This window comes from Coloeus monedula (genome assembly GCF_965178545.1).
Source record: "Coloeus monedula genome assembly, chromosome: W".
NCBI lineage: Eukaryota > Metazoa > Chordata > Aves > Passeriformes > Corvidae > Coloeus > Coloeus monedula.
The window spans coordinates 24370233-24395872 of NC_138821.1; the positions used below are offsets into that span (position 1 = coordinate 24370233).

Genomic DNA, 25640 nt, shown 5'->3' on the forward strand with positions numbered 1-25640 from the left:
AGTTAGCTCTTTGGCATGCAATGTCTATTCACCTATACAGGGTAATTACTGCCAGTGCAAGCATGTAAAATACATAATATATTTTGCTAACAAAATAATAAAGATATTTACAAATACATTAGTCCTTGATTTAATTGTTAGCGTACTGGGGAGAGCTGTTTTTAATTTAATGTTTTATGCTGTTAAGCACCTGTAGTACTTCTGAAAACAAAGAATGAAATTTGGATTTCTTAGTTGATGACTTTTAGAAACTTCTTTCAGCCCCCATGTAAACATGAATGCCAGATATGCTTAACTGGATAATAATTAAAATATTGAGTGAGTCCAATTGTGGATGGTGAGGTATTTTTGTTGGTTGGGGCGTTTTTTCTTTGTTTTTGTGGATCTTTTTGTTGTTTAGGTTTGGCGTGATTTTGTTTGGTTTTGTTTAAATCAGGGTGGGACTTCTTTAGATCAGTAGAGTAGTAAATCATTTTTATGCTAATCATTCATTTGCAATATACTGTGATTTCTACAATTTATTAATGTTTAGTTAGTTCTACATTATTATACTTTCATATTAACTGACATATAGTTAGACTTGCTCTCTGCTTTGAAGGAATTTAAACATCGCAGCTATCGGGTATGCATTTCATAGTGGTTTTGTAGTACTCAACTTGTAAAAGAAGAAAAATATTCTTATCTTTATATTCAGCCGTGTGTATGTGGTGTGTGTTTCATATATGAAAATACTTTCATTAGAGACAGTGCTTCATGAAGGATTTTATATGTGTACATTTTGTGTATATACAAATAAATAAAATGTGCCATTCTGAACTAAGTTTTCCTAATATATTAATTACTGGCTCTTTGTATAAGTAAAAGCATGTATTGATTTGGTGAAAATGCTTATCTTCCAATATCTAAGGTGGCTAACTTTTCAAATATGGATGAAGATGACATCGAGTTGGAACCAGAACAAAATTTAAGAAGCTGGGAAGAAATCATTCCAGAAGTCCAGCGGCGACGAATAGAAGAGGAGGAAAGACAAAAAGAGCTTGAAGAAATATATATGCTGCCAAGAATGAGAAACTGTGCAAAACAGGTATCTCTGGGTTTTGATTGACTGATTTTTTTTTTGTTGTTATTATTTGGGGTTTTTTTTGCTGTTGTTTTGGCTTGTACTTTTGGTTTGGGTGGTTTTCATGTGTGGCACCCACACACACACACCCCTCTCATTTTTGACAGGCTAGATAACATATTATTAAAATGTTTTAGTCATGTAGCTTTGAACTACTTAATCTGAAATTCCAGATCAGCTTTAATGGAAGCGAAGGGAAACGCAGTAGGAGGAGAAGATATTCTGGATCTGATAGTGACTCAGCCTCAGAAAGAAAACGACCAAAAAAACGTGGAAGACCGCGAACTATTCCTCGAGAAAATATTAAAGGATTTAGTGATGCAGAGATTAGGCGGTAAGATGTGGGGGGACATGCATGTTTAAAGGGACAAAACTTTTTGTCATTTTAGAGTTTGAAAATATGGAAACTAGTCTATTTTGCATTTATTTAGTTGAAATTTTTTATTCTAGGCATTTAAGGCTTTACTCTTGAGTAGTTTGGGGTGCTGACATAAGGAACTGTTATGTTCAGAATTTGAACCTATTTTGGTGAGGAATAACTTGAGTTCAAAAAATGTTCTATAAAAGGTTCAGTGAGTTGGTTTTTTTTTTAATTTCCTGCCATTGTAATTGTATTAATGTTATATGATGCATTTTAAAACTAAAAAAAAAAAAGAAAAAATTATTTTGATAAGTTGTTGTGGTTTAACCTCGGTAGGCAGCTAAGCACCACACAGCTGCTTGCTCAGCCTCTTCCAGAGGGATTGGGGAGAGAATCAGAAGGGTAAAAATGAGAAAACTTGTAGGTTGAGATAAAGACAGTTTAATGGGGAAAGCAAAAGCCACATGCACAAGAAAAGCAAAACAAGGAATTCATTCACCACTTCCCACTAGCAAGCATTTACCCATTTCCTGGAAAGCAGGGCTTCACCATGTGTAACAGTTACTTGGGAAGACAGATGCCATAACACCAGACATCCCCTCTCCCTCCTTCTACACATTTTTTATTGCTGAGCATGATACCATGTGGTCTGGAATATCCCTTTGGTCAGCTGGGGTCAGCTGTCACAGCTGTGTCCCCTCCCAACTTCTTGTGCACCCCCAGCCTACTCTCTGGTGGGGTGATGTGAGAAGCAGCAAAGGCCTTGATGCTGTGAAAACACTGTTAAGCAAGAGCTGAAACATTAGCATGTTATCAACACTGCTTTGGTCACAAATCCAAAACATACTAGTAGGTATGGTGCTCTGAAGAAAATTAACTTTATCTCAGCAAAACCCAGTAGATAAGTGAATCTGTACAGCTGGTCCCCCAATATTTGGTGCTAAAAATACTTCTTTGGGAGAAGGAGTAGACATTGTTTTGCTTTACTTTGGTTTGTGAAATGCTATTTTGCTTCTGTAATTTAAGTATTAATTTTTCTCTAAAATACTGTACAGCTTATAAAATATTTTTGATTATATAATTAACCTTTAAGAGCCTTGTTTCCTTTTCATTTTATCTAATAAATAATGGTTTGCTGCTTTTGTCAGGGGTATTCTTGTGCTTGCATTCCTTTATCTTTCCTGTTATGTTTTAAAATGTCCTTAAAATTGCAGCTAGCTTCTCTTTATTATGAGAGACCTAACATAATATCTGAATTCTCAATTTACTATCAATCCACATTTGATTTTTATGATTAGACACATCACATTACTGAATTCTTTGTCTTGTGAAACTAATTAGTAAAGTAACTTTTGAAATAAATTGTATCTTCTGTTGTTTTATTTATATCAGTTATTAAACCAAATAGAACTCTGGTTTTAAATGTGGGTTGTCTTCATATACTAAGCCGTCCTAGTCTGTCTAGTTCTTATTTTCTTTGCGTTGTCCACATAGCCTTGTACTAAGACTTTACACATACATTTTTTAAACCAATGTAATTAAGCATACATGTTTTTAACTGCAAAATATTTTTCTGTTATTAGGTTTATCAAGAGTTACAAGAAATTTGGTGGCCCGCTTGAAAGGTAAACTAATTTGCTAATTTGTATAGCAACTTGGTACCTTGTTTCCATTAAAATTGAAACAGTACACCAAGAAACCTTAGGTTGAAAATAGTGTGCCTAATCTTTTGCCTGTACTATAACATGAATTTAAATTATTTTTTTTCCTTTCATCATATATGGTATGTATGTAGACAGCCAGTTTGACAAATCTTAACATTTTGCAAGACTGCTTGCTTTTTTTTTATACTTAACCTACTGTTCTGTTAATTCTGCATTAGTGACAGTTGTTCATTTTTTTTGTTTGATAAGTGGATAAAACTATAGACTTAATAATAGTTCCTTTTCTATTTAAAAGAATGTGTTGAAATGTAACTCAAAACTTCATATATAGGATCCTTTATATTTCCTGTTGTATAGTCCTTTATGTGAAATACCCATTTTTATAGTTTCTGTATTTTCTTTAGCTGCTTTGAACTGCATGGATCAAAATTTTACACAGTATAGCAAGTGTGGGTGAATGATAACTTACAGGATCACTTATCTAGTTTCAAAATCTGAAGGAGTCATTCATATTACTAAAGTTGTAGAGCTGTAAAAACATATTTGTTTTCTTCCAGGTTAGATGCTATAGCTAGAGATGCTGAGCTAGTTGATAAATCTGAGATAGACCTTAGACGTCTGGGAGAACTTGTACATAATGGATGCATTAAGGCTTTAAAGGACAATTCCTTTGGCCAAGAAAGAGCAGGTAAAGTGTGTATGGGGATGGGGGAGAGGAATAAAAAGTGTCGAAGAGATATGAATGATTCTTGCACTCTGATTATAACAAAACAATTGTGTTAGGGGAAAACATTAACAAAATGTTAGCACACTAGGTGATTTAGAAAAAAGGATTCTAGTAAGAAGACTTTTTGGTTTTGTTTTTCTTCCCCCTTTCCCTGAGTGAGTTGTCAATAGTAGAATGCAATGCGTTTTTGCTTTACCATGAAATTTAAAATTAATCTGCTACTATTAACTGGAAGACCTTGAGGTTCTGGAGTTTAATTAAAGCATTTGGTTAAGGAAAATTCATTTCCTATAATTGAATGTCTGCTGCTATAGCATCAAACTTTCTTTTTCTCTACGTTTGTCTATAAGATACACATAAAAGCTAAATATTTTAATAATTTGTTCCTTTATTTTAAGGAGGTAGAGTTGGGAAAGTTAAAGGCCCAACATTCCGAATATCAGGAGTGCAGGTGAATGCAAAGCTAGTTATTTCTCATGAAGAAGAGTTGGCACCGTTGCACAAATCCATTCCTGCAGATCCAGAAGAAAGGAAAAGGTATTTTTTTTTATTCCTAAAGGAACCCATAATGTAGAAAGTTATTCAAGGCTTTTATGAATATATTTAAGCAATCCAGACTGAGTACACTGGGACACCCGTGTCACTCCATTACCTCTAAGAACTGGCAGCAGAAATCTGCTCCATGTGCTTTCTTTATTCTTTCTTCCCTCTCCTTAGAAGCCAGTATTTGCTTTAGCTTCTGAACTGTATTCATTGGGGACTGGGTTCAGTTACTCTTAATTATTCCAGGCTAGAAATTAGACTTGTTGAGGAACTGCTTTGTGTCACCTCTGCCTGAGAGAACTCAATATTTGTCAAAATGGAGCAGATGGTAATTGTTGGTAGTTGTTTAGACCAATGAACTTTTTAGCTTACTCCCTTGTGTATCATAGTCCCTAGACTATCTGCTTATTCAGTTAGCAGTTATACTTGGTTAATATTTTAAGCTTATCTTCATGGTTAGCCAGTTCTGACTCAGTCCATGGCCACAGATAGATGACTGGTTTTTATATCTTAATCTTGATCTCCTTTAAAACATGTTTTGGTACTGATTTGAATAAATATTTTATAGAAATTGTAAGAAAGCCTGATAGTTATGTGGATTACTTACTAAATATACCAGGATCTCAGTGATATGTGGCATGTTCTTCTATCCCTTACTAAGTTTGAGAAGTTTGCTTATTTATATTTCTAATTTATTTCTACTAGATATGTCATCCCATGCCACACCAAGGCAGCTCATTTTGATATAGATTGGGGTAAGGAAGATGATTCCAATCTGTTAATAGGTATCTATGAATATGGCTATGGAAGCTGGGAAATGATAAAAATGGATCCTGATCTCAGTTTGACACAGAAGGTATGTCATCTGCAAAATTTCATCAAGGACTTTTTTTGTTTAGGTAATAATGTTAATAAGAACAGTTACTGAAAGAGTTTATTTTATGATAACTGAAATTGCCCAGAAGTTAGGTCAGTTGTACTCCTTTGTATCCTTTTGGTAAATAATTAGATTTTAAGATTTTGTGTATTCAGTTGAAGTATAACTTCTTAGAATCTGCTGTTTCTGTATTTCTATGTATTTGTGTCTCTATCACTTGAATTCTCTCTTCCATCTTTTGCTTCCCTAGTTTAAATGCTCTAGTTGTGTTAATTTGAATTAATTCCAGACTTTTCGAAGAAGGGGCAGGCAAATCAGGAAGAGTTACAAGGATGTTGTTAGGTTGCGTAGAGAGAAAATTAGAAAGGCAAAAGTTCAGCTAGAACTCAACCTGGCCACTGCTGTGAAAGATAATAAAAAATGTTTTTACAAATACATTAACAACAAAAGGAGGGCCAGGGAGAATCTCCATTCCTTATTGGATGCAGGGGGGAACATTGTCGCCAAGGATGAGGAAAAGGCTGAGGTACTTAATGCCTTCTTTGCCTCAGTCTTACAGTAAGACCAGTTATCCTCAGGGCACCCAGCCCCCTGAGCTGGTAGACAGGGATGGGTAGCAGAATAGTCCCCCTGTAATCCAGGAGGAGGTAGTTAGTGACCTGCTGAGCCACTGAGACACTCACAAGTCTATGGGGCCAGATGGGATTCATCCAAGGGTACTGAGGGAGCTGGCGAAAGAGTTCACTAAGACGCTCTTCCATCATTTGTCATCAGTCCTGGCTAACTGGGGAGGTCCCAAACAACTGGAGGTTGACCAATGTGATGCCCATCTACAAGAAAGGCCGGAAGGAGCATCCGGGGAAGTACAGGCCTGTCAGCCTGACCTCAGTGCCCAGCAAGGTTATGGAGCAGATCATCTTGAGTGTGATCACATGGCACATACTGGACAACCAAGGGATCAGGCCCAGCCACCATGGGTTTAGGAAATTTAGGTCCTGCCTAACCTGCCTGATCTCCTTTTGTGACCAGGCGACCCACCTAGTGGATGAGGAAAAGGCTGTGGATGTGTCTGCCTGGACTTCAGCAAAGCCTTTGATACTGTCTCCCACAGCATTCTCCTGGAAAAGCTGCCAGCCCACAACTTGGACGGGTGCACTCCTTGCTGAGTTAAGAACTGGCTGGATGGCCAGGCCCAGAGAGTGGTGGCGAATGGTGCTGCATCCAGTTGGCGGCCAGTTCAGAGTGGTGTTCCCCAGGGATCAGCATTGGGCCCAGTCCTGTTTAATATCATTATTGATGATCTGGATGAGGGGATTGAGGGCACCCTCAGTAAGTTTGCAGATGACACTAAGTTGGATGGGAGTGTTGATCTGCTGGAGGGTAGGAAGGCTCTGCAGAGGGATTTAAACAGGCTGGATCAATGGGCCAAGACCAACAGTATTTGGTTCAACAAGGCCAAGTGCTGGGTCCTGCACTTTGGTCACAACAACCCCCCACAGTGCTACAGGCTTGGGGAAGAGTGGCTGGAAAGTTGTTTGGCAGAAAAGGCCCTGGGGCTGCTGGTCAGCAGCCAGCTGAACGTGAACCAGCGTGTTCCCAGGTGGCCAAGAAGGCCAACGGCATCCTGGCTTGTATCAGAAATAGTGCGGGAAGCAGGACCAGGGCAGTGATTGTCCCCCTGTACCGGTGAGGCCATACCTCGAATCCTGTGTTCAGTTTTGGGCCCCTTGCTTCAAGACAGACATTGAGGTGCTGGAGCGAGTCCAGAGAAGGGCAACAGAGCTACTGAAGGATCTAGAGAGTAAGTCATATGAGGAGTGGCTGAGGGAACTGGGGTTGTTAAACCTGGAGAAAAAGGGGCTCAGGGCAGACCTTATCACTCTCTACAACTATCTGAAAGGAGGTCGTAGCATGGTAAGGGTCGGCTTCTTTTCCCAGGCAACTCATGACAGAACAAGACAACATGGCCTCAAGCTGTGCCAGGGGAGAGTATAGTTGGACATCAGGAGAAATTTCTTCATGGAAAGGGTCGTTAAACATTGGAATGGACTGCCCAGGGAGGTGTTGGAGTCACTATCCCCAGAGGTGTTCAAGAAACAACTGGATGTGGCACTTAGTGCCATGGTCTAGTTGACAAGGTGATGATTGGTCAAAGGTTGGACTCAATGATCTCAGAGGTCTTTTCCAACCTAAATAATTCTATGAATTCTGTAATTTTATTCTTGATCTTTTGGAGGGAAGTTGGTTTGCAGATTTTGGTTTGGTTTCCCTATCCCTGTTTTCTTTGCTTGAAACTGACTTTCATTTGCAACATGAGAATTGCTCTATTTGTCAGATTAGAAGTAGTGCAGTGGCTGCTTAGAAGTAGTGAGAAACATTTAGGGAAATACTGGAGTGAAGCAAACACAATGGTACTGCCAACCTGTAGCTTTGGGATTTGTGGAGCCAGGGTTGTATATATACCTGTTTAATGATATCCTGCCCCTGCCTTCCATTAATTGCTTGTTTTATGAAACCACACTTTTTTTTTTTTTTTTTGCTTCTGCATATCCTGTGGTAATGAGTTAATGCATTTAGAAGAACAAGGCGGAACTAGGAGATCTGTGGATGACAGTGGTACAGGAGCTCTGAATTTTTTAGATAAACTATGAGAGTGGAAACAGAAATCTGAGGCTAGTTTCTTGAGTTGACTGTAAATTTTGTGAGAATATTTTCAAGACTACATTAGTTGTGTGTTTGAGGAAAAATAAAATGTTTAAGTTGTCCATTCCTTGAAGCTGCCTGCATATTAGTCAGGTATAGTTGGAGTGGATTGGTTTTTTACCTATTTTTTTAATTCAGCTTTTTCTGTTCCCAGTGCTCCAGACTAGCAGCTTCCTAATTTGATAATGTGTACTTGTAGTTGATGCTACCGTTGCTCTCCTCAGATTTTACCTGATGACCCAGATAAGAAACCCCAGGCCAAGCAGTTGCAGACCCGTGCAGATTACCTCATTAAATTACTGAATAAAGACCTTGCAAGAAAAGAAGTGCAAAGACTTACTGGTGCAGTAAGTTAAGCTTAATTTTCAGTAGCAAGATAACATAATATACCTATGGGAATGTCAGCAGATTGTTTATTCTTAGTTCCACTCTGTTTTGTGTAATTTTTCTCTGTATTGGTAATTGTATTATATGAGACTAACTCAAGGAATGTATTGCAAGTTTAATATTGGTTTTTTCTCCCTTATTTGTAAATATTCTCTACTGTTGCATTAGACTCAGTCTCCAATCCTGAGAAAAGTGGTGGTCATTAGTGGCAATAAATAAAATAAATGCTTTCTTTAACATAAAAACCAAAATCTTTTTCTTCAACTGTGGTGTGCAGACACTTGTCAGTTGACATAATAAAGGTACTAATTTGCATTCAGGGCAATTCAAAGAGGAAGAAAGCAAGAAGTAAGAAGAATAGAGCAACAAAGGCTGCAAAAATTAAAGAAGAAATAAAAAGTGACTCATCACCACCCTCAGAAAAATCTGATGATGATGAGTATAATGAGGTAAACGTCATTCATATAAAGACTTGAGCATTTTATCTTCTCAAAATGCAATTTTATAAAATCTGAATATAAAACTAATGTTTCTGACTAATCCATTTTTACTACTGATTATGATTCCTCAGATAGCAATTTTTGTTCAGGCTCAGGAAAAAAAATCAAGATTGATTAGAAAGTACAGCATAAATAAACAGTGTTTTGAGACATGCAAGTCAATGCTTCTGTGTATGTCAGGGCTTTCATTATCACAGAATGGGTCAGGTTGGAAGGGACCACTGGAGGTCTAGTCCAACCTCCCTGCTCAAGCCAGGTCCCCTAGAGTATGTTACTCAGGATTGTGTCCAGATAGTTCTTGAATATCTCCAGAGAAGGAGACTCCACACCCTCTCTGGACAATCTGTTCTAGGGCTCAGTCACCCTCTCAGTAAAGTTCTTCCTCATGTTCAGGTGGAACTTCCTGTGTTCCAGTTTCTGCCCATTGCCTCTTGTCCTATTGCTTGGCATCACCGAGAAGAGCCTGGCTCCATCCTCTGACACCCTCCCTTCAGATAAGGGGATATTGATAAGGTCCCTTCTCAGATCTCTCCCCTCCAGGCTGAAGAGACCCAGCTCCCTCAGCCTTTTTTCCTAAATGAGATGCTCCAGTCCCCTAATAATCTTTATAGCCTTCTTCTGGATTCTCTTCAGGAGTTGCATGTTTCTCTCATACTGAGGAGCCCAGAATTGGACACAGCACTCCAGATGTGCCTCACTAGGGCTGGGTAGAGGGGCAGGATCACCTCCCTTGACCTGCTGGCAATGTTCTTCCTAATGCACCCCAGGATACCATTGGCCGTCTTGGCCACAAGGGCACTGCTGGCTCATGGACAGCTTGTTGTCCACCAGGTCCCCCAGGTCCTTCTCCACAGAGCTGCTTTCAAGCAGGTCACCCCCAGCTTGTACTGGTGCCTGGGGTTATTCTTACCCAGGTGCAGGACCCTGCATTTGCCCTTGTTGAATTTCAGAAGGTTCCTCCCAGCTTTGTATCATCAGTGAACTTGCTGAGGAGGTATCTACCCCTTCATCCAAGTCATTAATGAACAAGTTAAACAATACTGAGCCCAGTATTGAACCTTGAGGGACAGCACTAGTGACAGGCCTCCAACTAGACTGCAACTGATCACAACACTCTGAGACCTGCCTTTCAGCCAGTTCTCAATCCACCTCACTGTCCACTATGCTATGAGGATGTCACAGGAGACAGAGTTGAAAGCCTTGCTGAAGTCCAGGTGGACAATATTCACTCCTCTCATCTATCCAGCCAGTTGTCCCATTGTAGAAGGCAATCAGGTTGGGCAAGCATGATTTCCCTTTGGTGAATCCATGCTGGCTGCTCCTGATCACCTTCTTGTCTTCCATGTGCTTAGAGTTGGCCTCCAGGATGAGCTGTTCCATCACCTTTCCAGGGATAAAGGTGAGGCTGACTGGCCAGTAGTTCCCTGGGTCCTCCTTCAAAGATGATTGCAAGCGGCCTAGCAGTGATGTTTGCCAGTTCCTTCAGCACTCATGGGTGCATCCCATCAGGGCCCATGGACTTGTCAATGTAAAGTTTGACTATTATTCAATAGATATTGTTCTAATAGGCTACTCAACTTTGTTATGTTTTTATTACTTCTGATGTGTTCCTTTAGGACTCTATTTTTGTTGGTTCATTTATTTAAATTTATCACACAGCAGAAACCACTAGAGAGAAGAAAACCCCAACAGATTAAGTTTAGGGGCCATGTTGCACCTAATTTTGTGACTTCGAAGGTAGCTGAAAGAACACTAGATTCTTCAGAACATCTCTGAAAAAGCAAAAGTTGGAACTCTGTTCCCTTTTCCTGTGACTGTTTAATTTGTGGTCACACAAAAGTTACTGGAACAAAATTAACCAGAACAGAAGTCTTTTATCATCACCATGCCCCGAAAAATCAGCTCAGTCTTGTGATGTCTACTTCCTTATTGCTTTTAGCTCTTTGCAGCTTAACTACTTTTTACAGGGGCAGATTTCTTTGGTAATACAAAAGTTTAATGTATTTAATCTCTCACACACCCCTATTTACCCCTGCCCAATCAATACTTGTTTTGTGTCACATCAAGGAAATGAGTGAGTAGTCCTCATCTTGTTTTGCAACTGCATCCAGCTCCATTTGATAGGTGTTAAACCTAAGTCTAAAGAAATCACACACAGAAAAAAAGTACATTTTAATCTGATGGTTGCAAAACTTGAATAGTTAGAAACTCCATTTGATGTGACATATATGCTTGTGTATTGCAGGATGAGATTGTTTCAGTGAAATGTCCACATAAAAAAATAAAAGCAGAAGAAAATGAAGAAAAGCCTGAGCCAGATATTGGTATAAAGAAGGAAGCTGAAGAAAAAAAAGAGACACGAGAAAAAGAAAATAAGAGGCATTTAAAAAGAGAGAAAAAAGAAAAAGAAGATAAGAAAGAATTTAAAAATATTAAAGAAAAGAGAGATAACAAACTAAAAGAATCCACAGAGAAAGAAAAAGAAGTAAAGGAAGAAAAGGTAGCTAGGTTTATTTTTTCTTATATAGCACTAGAAAAGGCCACCAGGTTTTTGTGAATGACTTTGAGTTGAAAAGATATTTTGGATCATTTACTTTACAGTTGTCATTTCATTGAAATCTTTTGCATCATGTGAAGTTTTATTTTTACTGCTTGTGACTACAAAGACAGGCAAATGAAATGGGAAATTATCTTTTTAAAGATCTATAGCTTAGTGGGACTGAGAGTGCAAGTGGTGCAAGAAACTTGTCCATTCTCTTTCTCCATCCCTCAGAGAGAGAAAATAAAAGGTACTATCACTGCATGACAGATATTTTTTTCTTTCTTTTTGTTATTATTGAAGAGAATGCAGTGATTGCATAATTACAGTATCATTTCTGCCCAGAAATAAGGTTTGCATATCAGATAAATTTTCATGTTTTGTTCTTAGGTAAATGAACTCAAATCTGAAAATAAAGAAAAAAATAAAAAAGTTTCATTGTTGGATATTCCAGTTCATATTACTGCAACTAGTGAAACAGTTCCAATATCAGAAGAATCTGAAGAACTGGATCAGAGGACATTCAGTGTGGTAAGTCCCTTGTTGATAATTTAGTGTTTACACTTGATATTCTAAATGAGCACAATTTCTAATGTTTTTGATTCTGCTATTAGGTATTATAGATATATTAGATATCTATTGCCAGTAAAATCTTAGATCAGTGAAGGGTTATCGACACTATACTAAATTCAGTTTTGTTTTCAGGTCAGCAGTTTTATTTTATTGCATTTATGCAGTATAGTGAAGAGTATTTGTCTAGTTGTCTGTGTGCTGTATAGTTTTAAAATACAGACTGTGAAGATCCATCCTCAAGACTAATTCATGGATACTGCTTCTTAAAGGACAGAAATGAATGAATTTTAATGCAGCTGCTATAGTCTCTGACTTGGCCTTATCAAATACCCCTTTGTTCTTTGCAAGCTAACAAGAGAAAGTTGCTCTTGAAGTATTACAGACTTCCTGCATTAGACAGAGGAAGGAACAAATCCTAAAGTCCTTAGAAATATCTTGCTGGAGTAATATCTCTGATACCAAAAGAATTTCAGTTATATCACTACTTTTGACCACAACAGAAACAATATTGGAAGAACAAAAGGGAGGTATGTAACATTTTATAGGTTGATTGGGGACTTTGGAAGGATGCTAAGAATTTACTTTGAGCAGCTACTTTTCTGCTGTAGAAGTTCTATCATTCTACTTTCAACAGTCGTCTGTTACTGCTAGACAGGTTTACTGGGTCTACTGTGGTGCTGGCTGCGAGAAGCAAATGATCTTGTTTTCTCATCAGTATGGTACTGACTAGTTTACCGATGTGGGGGTTGTTGTTTTGTGTTTTGTTTTTTTTTATCTAAATGATGTTATAAGTGACTCATCTATAATTTCCAGGATATCTTGTAAGTGGCTAGGTGACTGAAAATCACACAATTCCCATGTACAATTACGCTTCTCTGTTCACCTCTACACTTAAGCAGTGTACTTTGTAAACTGTCTTTTTAAAGGTTGCTTAAGCTGTGGTTAGTGCAATAGGTAATGTAGCTGCTTAATTACTTAATGGCGTGAACTGGTAATGGAACAGCTTCACTGATTTTTGAGTTGCCCCTAGATGTTGACACAGTGATGGTGATGTTCTCCACAATCCCTCATATTTTTGATTCTGAATATACAGACTTGTCTTTCTTCCTTAGTGGGAGCAATTATAGGTTGGGTTTGCATATAGAACATTTTTTTGGCCAGGCCCTCTGTTCTGGAAGGTATATTTTATCATTATGCCATGATCAGATGCAAACTAATTAGCATGTTTATCTTTTCAAATGAAAATTACTGCTGTGGGTTGTTGAGGCTAACTCATTTGACTTCTCGTCTATCTTGTGACAGGTAAAAATATGCATTTCATCTGTCTACCTTGCCATTGTGATTGAATGGTATTTCCAAGAAAAGGTCTATAATTTAAAATATGCTAACTGGTTTATCTGTATTTACTATTAACATGTTTAAATTAGTGTGAAAATTCAAGCATACACATATGAAATATATCTATGAGTACATGTGTTGTCATCACTGTTACTAATTTAGGCACACCTAAACTAGCTTTATCCTAGTATCTGCATAGAACTCAGGCTTAAAAGCTGCTCAGAGAAGGAATGCTGATCCTCTGTTGAATGCCAAGTTTAATTGTTGCAGAAAGTATCTACTTAAACTATAATAAACATTCTCATACCTAATCTTGACACTGAGTTTGTATAGCTTTCAAGTCTCTAAAAAGTAAAATAACTCTTTTCCTATATATTTATGCTGAATGTTAAACCCATGATTGTAAAACCTAGTAATTCCTTTCCCTCGGAAAATCTTTTATATTAACTTAGTGCTTTCTTAAATCTTTAATATGTGTTACATACAATTTAATGCTTTCATATAGGAGTAAATTTTCAACTGGATTTAAAAAGCTACTTTTTCCAAATGAAACCTTATAGTAAAACTAAAAGAGCTGCGAGAAAAGACTTGTTTTTCATTTGGCTTACAACAGTACTGTCTTTGCCTGTGTAAGGGTGAGTCATGTTTTACAATTTTTATCTTTTTATTTTTTAAATAATGTATTCCTTTTTTTACATTTTACAGTGCAAAGAAAGAATGAGGCCTGTTAAAGCAGCACTGAAACAATTGGATAGACCAGAGAAAGGCCTTTCTGAAAGGGAACAGCTGGAGCATACTAGACAGTGCCTAATCAAAATTGGGGACCACATCACTGAGTGTCTAAAGGAGTACACAAATCCTGAACAAATTAAACAGTGGAGAAAGTAAGTTATTCTGCATGATTTTTCTTGAAAAAGGGAAATCCATAATAGCTTATATTAAGCAGAATAGTTTTTAATTATTTCTCATTTCTTATTCTCCATTTATTTTATTTTTCTGCTGTATTAAATAAGGACTTATAAAAAGATGATTATAAATGGTTCCAGCTTTTATTGGTTTCACTTTTTTATACTTGTATAGCAATGCATTTTGTCCAGTAGGTGGAGTCATCTTACCTTTTAAAACCAAAGAGAAAATAACTGTATTTAGAGTATATTTAATGTTTAGTGGAAAAGATTTCTTATCATTAAAGAATATGGCTTTTTCAACATTGAAGTTTGGTTTTGTTCTTTATTCATGCTAAAAGCAGGCCATTATAAATGTATGTGTTGAACTTTGAATGATTTTGAGTTGCAGAATCCTTTATTCTTTTTAAAAATATACTCTAAATCATATATTAACTGACTTGATAAAAAAAACATTTATTATATCATACTCAGAAATGTATTTCAAAATGAAATAAGAGTTTTAAGTGTTCTTATGCATCTGCGAGGCGGTAACTTTGGAAAAAATAAGAAAAATGTTGGTTTATAAACTTGCTACATTTTGTTGTTAAGTTCTTAATACAGTTTGAGTTAGTTTTATCATAATGTGCACTTTAATCCTTTATGGTTGCATATATGGTTGCACTTCCATATACAAAACTCAGTCAAGTGTTTCATTTTCTTGCAGACTGTTGTTAACAGAATATTTCTGCTGTTTGTACTTGCTTTATTTTAAAATATTGGGGTGAACTGAAATACAAAAACAATATCCATGTCTTAAAGACACTTTGGTAAACGTTATGTTTCTTTAAGTGGAAATTCATAGTAGGATCATAGAATCATAGAATCGTTAAGGTTGGAAAAGACCTCTAAGATCATTGAGTCCAACTGTTAACCCAGCACTATCACTATGTTCACCACTAAACCATGTCTCCAAGTGCCACATCCATATATTTTTTGAACGCTTCCAGGGATGGTGATTCCACCACTTTCCTGAGCAGTCTGTTTCAATGCCTGACCACCCTTTCAGTGAAGAATGAATATAGTAGAGCTACTATAATATTAATTCATAGTAATGCTACAGTACCATACATAGATTATTAAAATATGTGTTTTATCTATCTTTGATAAGACATAGAATTTAGTAAAGGTATTCATGCTGTATTTCTTATACAGATGTCATTGGGCACACCATTTGCTGGTTTTGTCTAGTTTTACAAACCTCTAGGCCAAAACTATAATGTTTAAATCATCACAGTGAAAGAGCAGATAGATGCTTATTGAGCCTACACACTTGAGATGTTTCTGAACTAAACACTAGTTAGAACAGTAATATTCCATAGTCTTTTAAGCATTCCACCTGTAAACTTTGCTAAAAGAATTCTAGAGTTTAGATCTGGTGTCTGCGATCATAGAAGCAAATCTTGTCTTTAAGGTTTTGGTTTCTTGACACCAAAAATGTTTTGTTTTGCTTTCTTCTTTCATAGCATAGATTAGGATCAAAGATTTTGGCATGCTGCTTCCATCTTCTTTCAGATTTCTCATTTGGTTTCAAAAGCTTTGACCAGGCTTTGGAATTTTGTGGGAAAATCCCATCCCTGATATCTGTAGGAAATTGGGCACATAGGTCAAATTTCTTATACTGCGAGAGATTTAAAGTTCAGAAGAATCTTTACTGAGTAGTAAATACTCCGGTTTTCTGACATATTTCAAATAATCTTTCAGAAGAATTGCACAACAAATTGAAAACTACATTTTTATGCAATTGCACAAATCATTGACAAAATTGCCATTAATACTATTTTTCATGCACTTTGCATTCTTCAGTCATTGTGATAAATATTACAAAATGACAAATTATTAAAGTAATTAACTTCTGAAAAGTTTGAAATACAGCTAAGTAATGTTTGCTGTGCAGCTAGATAATATTCTGTGTAACAGACTTTACAATTAATTCAGTTTACTGAAGTACCGTTGAAATAATTTCATTTAAGTCCATATTCTGTTGTATGACACAATAAAAACTAATATATGGAAGAATTATAACCTCTCTTTCTTTTTCCTCAGAAACTTGTGGATTTTTGTCTCTAAGTTTACAGAATTTGATGCCAGAAAGTTGCACAAGCTGTATAAACATGCAATCAAGAAACGCCAAGAATCTCAGGTAATACTTTCAGACTCTCTAAATATACAAAAAATATATTCTACGTTTTATAACTGTTATTATAAAGTATCAATTGTTTACACTCAATACACTTTAAATGTATTTTACTGTTCATAATAAACTAGTTTGTTTTCTTAGGATACTTTCTGAAGAATTCAGATGCAACTTTGGGATTTATCAATGACAATTTTTGTACTTGTCTCTTTTAGCAGCACGGTGACCAGAATATTAGCAACAATGTGAATACACATGTAATTAGAAATCCAGGTAAGAAACCTTGAGCATATTATTGTGCTGGATATCTTAAATGATGGTATGTAAAGTGAAATAAACTTAAAACTGTCTCCTAGAACTCCCATACTGATGGATATCATAGGGATACACTGACTTAGCATAACTTCACTAGTTTGCTGATGAAATTCAACTGAGCATGGACTGAATTTGGCACTTAGAGATTTTAGTAGCAAGTTATTTGGCCATTCTCTTAAGTAAATTAATTTTTAAAAACCCACACTTTTTTGTATTTAATTTTGAGGAGGGAGAGAGGCCAACTCAACACTTGTAAACTTCTTGGAGGCTCTATACCTGTTTGTAGCAGTTGTAATGTCACCATATCATGATAAAGTCATGGTTAACAATCAGTTATATGGGATGTCTTTTACTATTGACAATAATACTGTTTTTCTATGCTCCCATAGTTGCCTTCTTGTAATACTTGTTTTTATATCATATTATATAAAACCTAGAGTATGTTATCATGAGTTTAAAATTAGTATAATGTATTTTAGGAATACCACTAAAAACCTTTCATTAAGGTGTACCTCTGAAACAGAATGGTAGGAAGTGCCTCTCTAAGAAGACAGCCCTAGTGAGAACACTAGTTTTAAATTGCTCTACTAAAGGCACCTGGTTTCTACTCCCTGCTCAATTAGACCACACTGATCTTCTCCATTCAGTCTGTAAGGTTGAAAAATTTAGTTTCTCAGCCCTACATTTCTACATTTCTACCTTGCTTGCCTTCTATTTACGTCTGAGGTTTCTCTCAGTTTGCTCACATTACTGCATTTATCTTTCAATTATTTAGATATTGTTTCTGTCAAACTATAATGCCACTTTCACATTGCTTTAAATCTGACAGAAGTGCTGTTTGAATGGGTGAAGAAAAGAATTTATACTGTATGAGGCTTCCTTATAACCTCTGCTTTATTAAACAGATGTTGAAAGACTGAAGGAGAATACAAACCATGATGACAGTAGCAGGGACAGTTCTTCTGATAGAAATTTGTCACAGTACTATGATCATCATAAGGACAGGCATCAGGAAGATGCTTATAATAAAAATGACTCAAGGAAAAGGTCCTATTCAGCCTTCAGCAATGGAAAAGACCACAGAGACTGGGATCACTATAAACAAGACAGCAGGTAAATTGCTCTGTTAAAAATTCCTTTCCTGGTTTTTCAGTATGCTTGTAGTAAGCACCAATGAATCTTTTCTAAGTAACGCAAAATTGCAAAGACATTTCTCTCATGCAGTTCTGTTGAATTGACATAATTGTAGTCCTTACTATGTGTTCAGTAATAAGTAATTTTTTTCAGATGCTATGGTGATGGTAAACGTAGAAAACTGGATGACCACAGGAGCAGAGATCACAGGTCAAACCTGGAAGGAAGTTTAAAAGACAGTTGGCCTCATTCAAATCACCGTTCCCATTCAGACCACAGGATACATTCAGATCACCGTTCCACTTCAGAGTATATCCATCATAAATCTTCGAGAGATTATAGGTACCACTCAGACCGGCAAATGGACCACAGAGCTTCTGGTAGTGGCCCAAGGTCACCATTAGATCAGAGGTCTCTTTATGGGTCAAGATCTCCTATAGGACACAGATCTCCATTTGAACACTCATCAGATCACAAAAGTACACCTGAACATACATGGAGTAGCCGGAAAACATAACAAAGACTGACATTTTCTGGACCATCTTTTAGCCATATACAGTAAACTAACACAGTAATTGCCTTATGTGACTTGAAAGATATGGACTGGATATTGTTAGTAGCGGTATTGTTACTTCTTTCCAGGATGCAAGGTCTATTATCCCAACAATAGAAAAATATTTTTGTATTTAAAATTTCTGCTGCACTATGCTGCAAATGTTGTGGCAGGTGTTTTTTGGGGGTTTTTTTTCCCCTCTAAGAAATGGAAAATGTTTACTTTTACAGGGACCTCAATACTGCCCCATTCAGACTGAATCTCATAAAACTGGTTTTAGGGTGAACACAGTTTAAATTGTGTTTGCAAATGAGTTTTTAAACACAGACCTGTGATCATGTTTCAGGGAGAAATGAGGAGGGGTTTTTTTGTTTTCTTAGTAAAGCATTCTTAAGGACATTTGTTCACTTTTCAAAGTTATTTATTTACATTGTATACTACAATCACCTCACCGCTTTGCATCACAAGCTTGAATATTTAAGTTCTGTACCCATAACTGTAAAAATAGCCAGGATTTCTCCTGTTTGTGGTCAGTTGTAATAATGCCTTTTTTCAAAATAAAAGAAATCGCTGAAAATTATTTCAAACTAATTAAATGAGATTTATTTTGCTTGTTCCTTTCCCTACCTACTCAGTCCTCCTTGTCACAGAGTCAATATACTAACACTTTTTAATAAAATATTTTTATTAAATTACTGTTCAGAATGCAAAAATGGGGACGGGAACCTTTTTATTCCATTTAGCACCCCCTTTTTATTGGATGCTTCAGACACATGGTTTGGTTTTCTATTAAACTGACAATATTGTGATTTGTTGTAATGAAATGGGAAATATTCAGCTAAACTGTGGTCTGGAAAGTTTTTCAGTCCATAGGTTTTAAAGAAGGAGTGTTCAATATCTGAACACTTTTGAATCCAAATCAGACAAAATTTATTGGAAATTTATTGTTTTCCCTCTTGAAATGGGCAATAATGTCAAATGTGCTATGCAGCCAGTTAATATTTTAGATTCGAATGACTTTCTATTGCAAGAATTATTACAATACACACTGATTGTATATAGATAACTTCTGTTTGACAAATTAAATTTAAAATGAAATGTGAGCTCTTGTTTTCTGCTGGTGTTTTTCTACAGCATACATGTTTCTCATGTAACCATAAAAATATTCAACTCTTAAGTACTAAATACACAACATAATTAGGGAAGATAAATGTCTGCCCTGGCATCATGTGGTTGGAGCTAATATGTTGCTCCAATTTTTCTTCATCTTGCAATGTGTTGATGTCTTGGTTTAAGACAATTTACGGGGTGGACACTCCAAAATGAGTTACCTCCCCTTTTAGTTTTAACCACTCCCCTTTCACCAATAAGGAGAGATGAATGTGAGAAGATATATATGAAAAAATAACAGTTTACTAAAAAAAAAAAACAGCAACAGGCAACATAAGTCATGATCGCTAGATACAAAGGTGCTGAATCTCGTGGACTCCCCAGGAACAAAGAGAACAAAATGGTGGAGAAATCCCTCCCCCAAGATGGTGCCCTCTGTAGACAACCTCGTGGTCTGAGAGACAAAGGCAGAAATGGCGGACAACACCCCCCCAACCACGTGTGAAGAGAGAGAACAAATAGAGAAAAACAGCACAGCAACCGAACCTCCGCGATAGCAAAAACTCCCTCCTCCCCCAAACAACAACTAACAGGGAACAAGGACAAATTAAAACAAAAAACCTTAGACTCCAAAAAACAGCCAAATGCCCCTCTTATCTCTCTGACGGTGGCAGCTCTGTTGACTAAGGCGGCCGAAAACTGGCGGCTGGAACTGGGTTAGCAGCTGGAACTCATGGAGGGACTATGCCATCTCCTCAGCAAAAGCAGCAGGCAGCCAGCTAGGACAACTCGGACTCTGTATCCTCCTGATTCAACCAGGCGCTGCTGGTGGGCTGGGGCAACTGTATGGAGCAAGGGCTGTTCTGTTTCTCTTGGCGTGGCACCACAGCTGGCTGTCCTGGGCGGCGGCAGCAAAAAAGAAATGAAAAAAGGTCCAAAGATCTGCCTCAGCTTTTTGGGTGAGAACAAAAGAGAAAGGGCAAGAGATCTTCTGCCTGAGTATCCCTGACCTTAAAAGGACCCCAGCACCTGCCAACCTCCATGGTTCTGTTTCTGGCCACCGGGTCTTGAAGAGACAGTAACAATTTTGGCGTATGACATAGCACAGATAGATATGGAATACAATAACTTTTTGGGTTACCCAGGAGAGTTGAGCATTTTTTCCCAGTTAACCAGGGTTACATGAAAGCATTAAAATTGAACCAAAACCTGTTCAGAGTACCTGTTATAATCTCACTATAGGCACAGCTGCTGCACATTCTAAGTTAATATCATCTAGCCAAGTACATTTAAGCTAATTTAATGTAGGCTGCAACTCAGATAATGCTTCTTCATTTCTTAGCTGTCATTTTTCTAGGGTTCGGAGGGTTTTGAACTCTGCTTTTGAGTTTAATTACTGAAGCAGCGTTTAGCTAGTGGTGGCTAGTAAGGTTGTGCATGTGTGCTATGCATCTTCTAGTGGTGAAAATCTAGAAGTTGGAGCATCCACATCCCCTGCCTAGTTCTTCCAGTTTGGGTAGTGAGCTGGAATCTTGGATCCACTCTTAACACATCAATAGAACAGTCCCACTAAGTCTACTTCACTATCAGTATAGCTAGACAGAACATAGTTGGTGCCTTTGGTTAGAATCTTCGCTAATTAAGATATTTAGGTTGTATTAACTTTGATTATGTTACAGCTGTTTAAGACTTAACTGAATGCAGAGGGGAATGAAGTTTGATGGCAGAGGTGTTCTCCATGGCTTATGAAACTGTTATGGGATTCTCCTAAATAGTAAGATATGCACCATATCCTCTGCAAATAAACCATTTATCATTCATTTTCCACACATGCAAATGTGGTGGCTGGACCTTGGCTGGATACCAGGTGTCCACCAAAGCCACTCTATCACTCCCCTCAAGTGGACAGGGGAGACAAAATATAACGAAAGGCTCACGGGCTGAGATAAGGACAGGGAGAGATCACTCACCGACTACTCTCATGGGCAAAACAGACTTGGGGAAATTAATTGAATTTATTACCAACCGTATCAGAGTAGGATAATGAGAAGTAAAACCAAACCTTAAAAACACTGTCCCCCCACCCCTCCATTCTTCCTGGGTTTAGCTTTAGTCCCGATTCTCTACCTCCTTCCCCCACAGGCTGGGAAATGGGTGTTGTGGTCAGTTCATCACGTTGCCTCTGCTGCTCCTTCCCCCACAGAGGACAGAATCCTCACATTCTTCCTTTGCTCCACCGTGGGGTCCCTCCCACGGGAGACAGTCCTCCATGGACTTCTCCAATGTGAGTCCTTCCCACAGGCTGCAGTTCTTCACGAACTGCTCCAGCGTGGGTCTGCCATGGGGTCACAAGTCCTGCCAGCAAACCTATTCCATCATGGGCATGGTGGCCTGAGTTGGTGAGCAAAAGGTGCAGGGTGATGTGGACAAAACACACCTTGACACCAATAAAACAGGGCAGAAGGGGGCTGACTTTAGGCATATGTAGTGGTTTGGTCCAAAATACTCATTACTGTTTATCTTCCGTGAGATAAGAATTAGGAGAAATGCAAAGCAGGCACCAAACTTGAAAGAATATGAAGAAGTTTATTAACAGACCTAAAAGAAGGGAAAAAAATTATACCACCTTCAGAACTCTCCTCCTCCCCCCACCTTCCTCCCTTTGCCCACTGACAATGTAAAAATACAACCCTTAAGATGTTCAGTCTGTTTACCACTTCCATAATAACCTTGTTCAGTCCATTTAGAAAGAGAAGTCTCTTCTTGCTCATGCTATGAAAACATCACAACAAGACAGCCGCCCACTTCCAAATATTGTTCAGTCCATTTAGGAAGAGGTCTCTCTGCCTGCATGTGAGTCCTTTCCCCCGACTTGCAGCTTTTCCCGCAACTGCTTTCGAGGGTCCACTCTTGAAGTTTCTTGGGGTACAATTTTTAAGGTTGAGCCGTTCAGAAGCAAAAAGAGGCCCTTCTCCTTCCCTGGGAGCAAAGGGTCTTCCTCATCTTCATCTTTAGGACTATCTCTGGGAGCATCTCTAGGGACTGAGGTTTTCTCCTTTCCCGTTTGGAGCAAAAGTCCTCATCTGGTCCATCTCTCCCTGTCCAAACTTCTCATGAAATTACAGCTGCATCAGCATCTGCCTATCTCGGCGCAGGTGCTTTTGCTTACGAGTTGAACACTCCACCCCCCATATCTTCATGAGATTACAACGGGATACTCTGATATATCATAGCTTCACAACAGAATTTCAGCTTTAAGCATCTCCTCTCTCTCTACCCTCAGGTTTTCAGCTCTTCACAGCAATAAAAGGGTTAATCTCACCTTGGCCTTGCAGCTTTGCAGCTGGAATGTTGAATTTTTCTTATCACAGTGGAGAGGGGGGAGAGCCAAGCCGCTTCGGCTGCCCACGGTAAGGCAGTGGGGGGGGTTTCACGGCTGGAACAGGTCCATCGACTCCAGGATGGCCGTGGCCCGGCTCGGCCTGGCCCGAGCAGGGCCTGGGCCGGGCCCGCTGGCCCCCGCTCGGGCCCCGCAGCCACCTGTCCCAGCGCCAGAAACGAGAGAGAGCTTGGAGGGGGAGTTTGCCTATTCTTAAATGTGGATCACAGAGGCGGTCACAATTTTAAGTGGCTTAGAGAATTGTCCATATTCAAACTGGCCAGCTGATAGGTTCTATCAGTTCCCAGAGGAAGCTGTAAGCACCCCTTTGCAAGGACATCCCTTCCGGGACTATGCTTGCTAACCTATGACAGCATACATGGACAAATAAGGACATGCTGAGAGGACAGCATGATGGGGGAAGCTCACACCCTTTCTGCAAAAATCAGCATGATGGTAGGCCTCTCTTAAGTGCCTGTACACTAATGTATATAGCATAGGAAACAAACAGGAAGAATTCAAGGCCTGTATGCACTTGCGGGTGTATAATCTCATTGGGATTGCAGAGAGATGGTGGGATGGCTCAAAGGACTGTAGTGCTGCAATGGCTGGATACTAGCTCTTCAGGAAGGACAAGGCTGGGAGGGCAAGGAGTGAGAGTTGTGAGGCAGGAGCAAGGTTGCCTGGAGCTCTGCCTAGGGATAGATGATAAGAGCTTTTGGATCAGGATTAGTGGACAGACCCACGTGTAACATTGGGATGAGTATTGCCTACAGACTGCCTGATTAGGAAGTAATAGTAGACGAGGTCTTCTTCAGACAAAGGGATGAAGCCTCATGGTTGCAAGCCTTTGATATCTTGTGGAAGGGCAACTGTCCTGGTTTAAAAGATTGATGTCTGCCAAGGAAGTCAGGAACCTACCTTGGAATGGAAAATGTGACCCCCCTCCCCTGCAAATTATTATAACTTTGAAATTACGGGGCTCTCAGACAAAGCTATGGTAAAAGGAATAACAGCTCTTTACTAGTGTATATAACACAGCAAACAAACAACAACAACATCAGCAACAACAAACAAAACCAGAAACCCAACAACAGCCTTCTCTCGGCTGTCAAGCCTTTTCCCCTTTGGTGTAGTTATGGTCTGTCTTGGTTTGAAAGACAGGTGTCTGCCTAAGGAAGGCAGGAGCCTCCCTTGGAATGGAAGATGCAACCCCCCTTCCCTCCAAATTATTATAATTTTGAAATCAAGGGGCTTTCAGGCAAAGATATGGGAAAAAGGAATAACAGCTCTTTACATATATATATATATATATATAAAAGGTAGGGAAAAAACTGATTTAAAATGACAGAGTCAGATACGACCTGACCCTGTTAGTCAGGGTAGCAGTAGCAGTCCGATAAGGTGGTGGCTGCAGTCCTCCTGAAGTGAATGGATGTGCTTGTGTTGAAGTGGTGATCATGTGTAGAAAGATCTGGTCTTCCTCAGAAGGTCCAGTGGTAGGTATGTAGCTCTTGTCCTCTGGAAATCCAGTGGGAAAGGCTCCCTGTGGTCTTCAAAAATCGCACTTTATATCCAGGATGGGATGCTTGGTTTCTCCCTCTGGGTGGAGCATCTCACAATGGAATGATGAGTCATGAGATAAGGCACTGATGGGCCATTAACAGGACATAGTCTTGAGGGAGGAGGCAGGGAGCACTGCCCCACCTGGTTTTAACAGCTCATGAAGATGGTGATAGAATACATGCTTGTGGGCACATCTTACATTGTAACCTAGGGCACCGAAGAACCCATGCATTCCATCTCCACCTCCCCCTCCTGGTTGAGGAATGGGGAAGGGTATCTGTGGTTGTGCACCGTGAGGAAGTAGGGGTGGGATGGCTGAAACCGCCATTGCCGGAACTGTAGTGAAGAAGGGGCAGTCAATAACTAACTCATGTAAGCACAACTATTGGGAGACAGCAAATGTTAGTCCAGACAGAAAATGTTAATTACAAAGCCTGGGAAGCCGAATTCACCCTAATCTTGTCAAGATAGAGGGGACAAGGATCATCTCAGAGACTGCTGAATCATTCCTCAAAGGACTACGCATGCCCAGGGAGAAAGGTGAAAAGTTCACTGGGAGGATGACTACTGGCCTTCATCAGAAAAGACCCCCGAGGAAGAGGAGAGGTCTTCTTCAGTGTGACCACCAGGACACACAACGCATTCGTGGCCCATATGCTAATGACTTCCGAGAAATAATTTGTATAACCACACCTGTCCCAAGGAATGTGATGAATATTCATAATTTAACCCTTAATACTGTGTTGTAGAGAGCACCAAGTGTGTGTGTTTGGAGGAGCGATCCCCACACACCCAGCGCGCCGAATAAAGCAAATACCCACTTCTCTGACTGTCTCTGAAGTGTCTCCTGGCCCGGTTGCGGCGTGATTCATCTGGCACCCTGAGATGGGACCCTCTCTGCCCGGCTGCTGGATCCAGGAGTAAGCAGACCTCCCGGTCGCGACCCTGAATTTTCAGGGGGAGCTCAGCTGTCCTTTGGCTCACGGCGGGGGCAGACAAGGACCATCTGCACCAAATTAAGGTATTTGCTATTCCTTTTAAACACAAAATACCTGCAGGTCCAGGGTTCGAGTCCCTGAGGGTGGGTTGAAAGTCCCGAGGAAGACTGGGTCTCCCAAAATTAGTCCTGGGCAAGAGGAAAAGTACTTTTAAGGGGTTGGACCCCAATTT

The 25640-nt window shown here is 39.0% G+C and overlaps 1 protein-coding gene across 5 annotated transcripts in view; it reads left to right on the forward strand.

Annotated features, from left to right (window-relative positions):
• Positions 1 to 19246, forward strand: part of LOC309584556 (chromodomain-helicase-DNA-binding protein 1-like) — a 74061-nt gene extending 54815 nt beyond the window's left edge. For 2 of the 5 annotated variants that reach the window (XM_082300611.1, XM_082300613.1), the window contains 15 exons: positions 908 to 1084; positions 1294 to 1454; positions 3065 to 3106; positions 3703 to 3833; positions 4271 to 4409; positions 5121 to 5271; positions 8220 to 8342; positions 8703 to 8831; positions 11128 to 11382; positions 11812 to 11952; positions 14038 to 14216; positions 16323 to 16419; positions 16629 to 16686; positions 17634 to 17841; positions 18016 to 19246. In XM_082300611.1, the coding sequence (XP_082156737.1) occupies positions 908 to 1084; positions 1294 to 1454; positions 3065 to 3106; positions 3703 to 3833; positions 4271 to 4409; positions 5121 to 5271; positions 8220 to 8342; positions 8703 to 8831; positions 11128 to 11382; positions 11812 to 11952; positions 14038 to 14216; positions 16323 to 16419; positions 16629 to 16686; positions 17634 to 17841; positions 18016 to 18379 (2355 nt within the window). In that variant the 3' untranslated portion in view covers positions 18380 to 19246. The remainder of the gene's footprint in view (positions 1 to 907; positions 1085 to 1293; positions 1455 to 3064; positions 3107 to 3702; positions 3834 to 4270; positions 4410 to 5120; positions 5272 to 8219; positions 8343 to 8702; positions 8832 to 11127; positions 11383 to 11811; positions 11953 to 14037; positions 14217 to 16322; positions 16420 to 16628; positions 16687 to 17633; positions 17842 to 18015) is intronic. The other 3 variants (XM_082300612.1, XM_082300615.1, XM_082300614.1) reach the window with 3 other exon arrangements.
• Positions 19247 to 25640: the final 6394 nt, after the last annotated feature.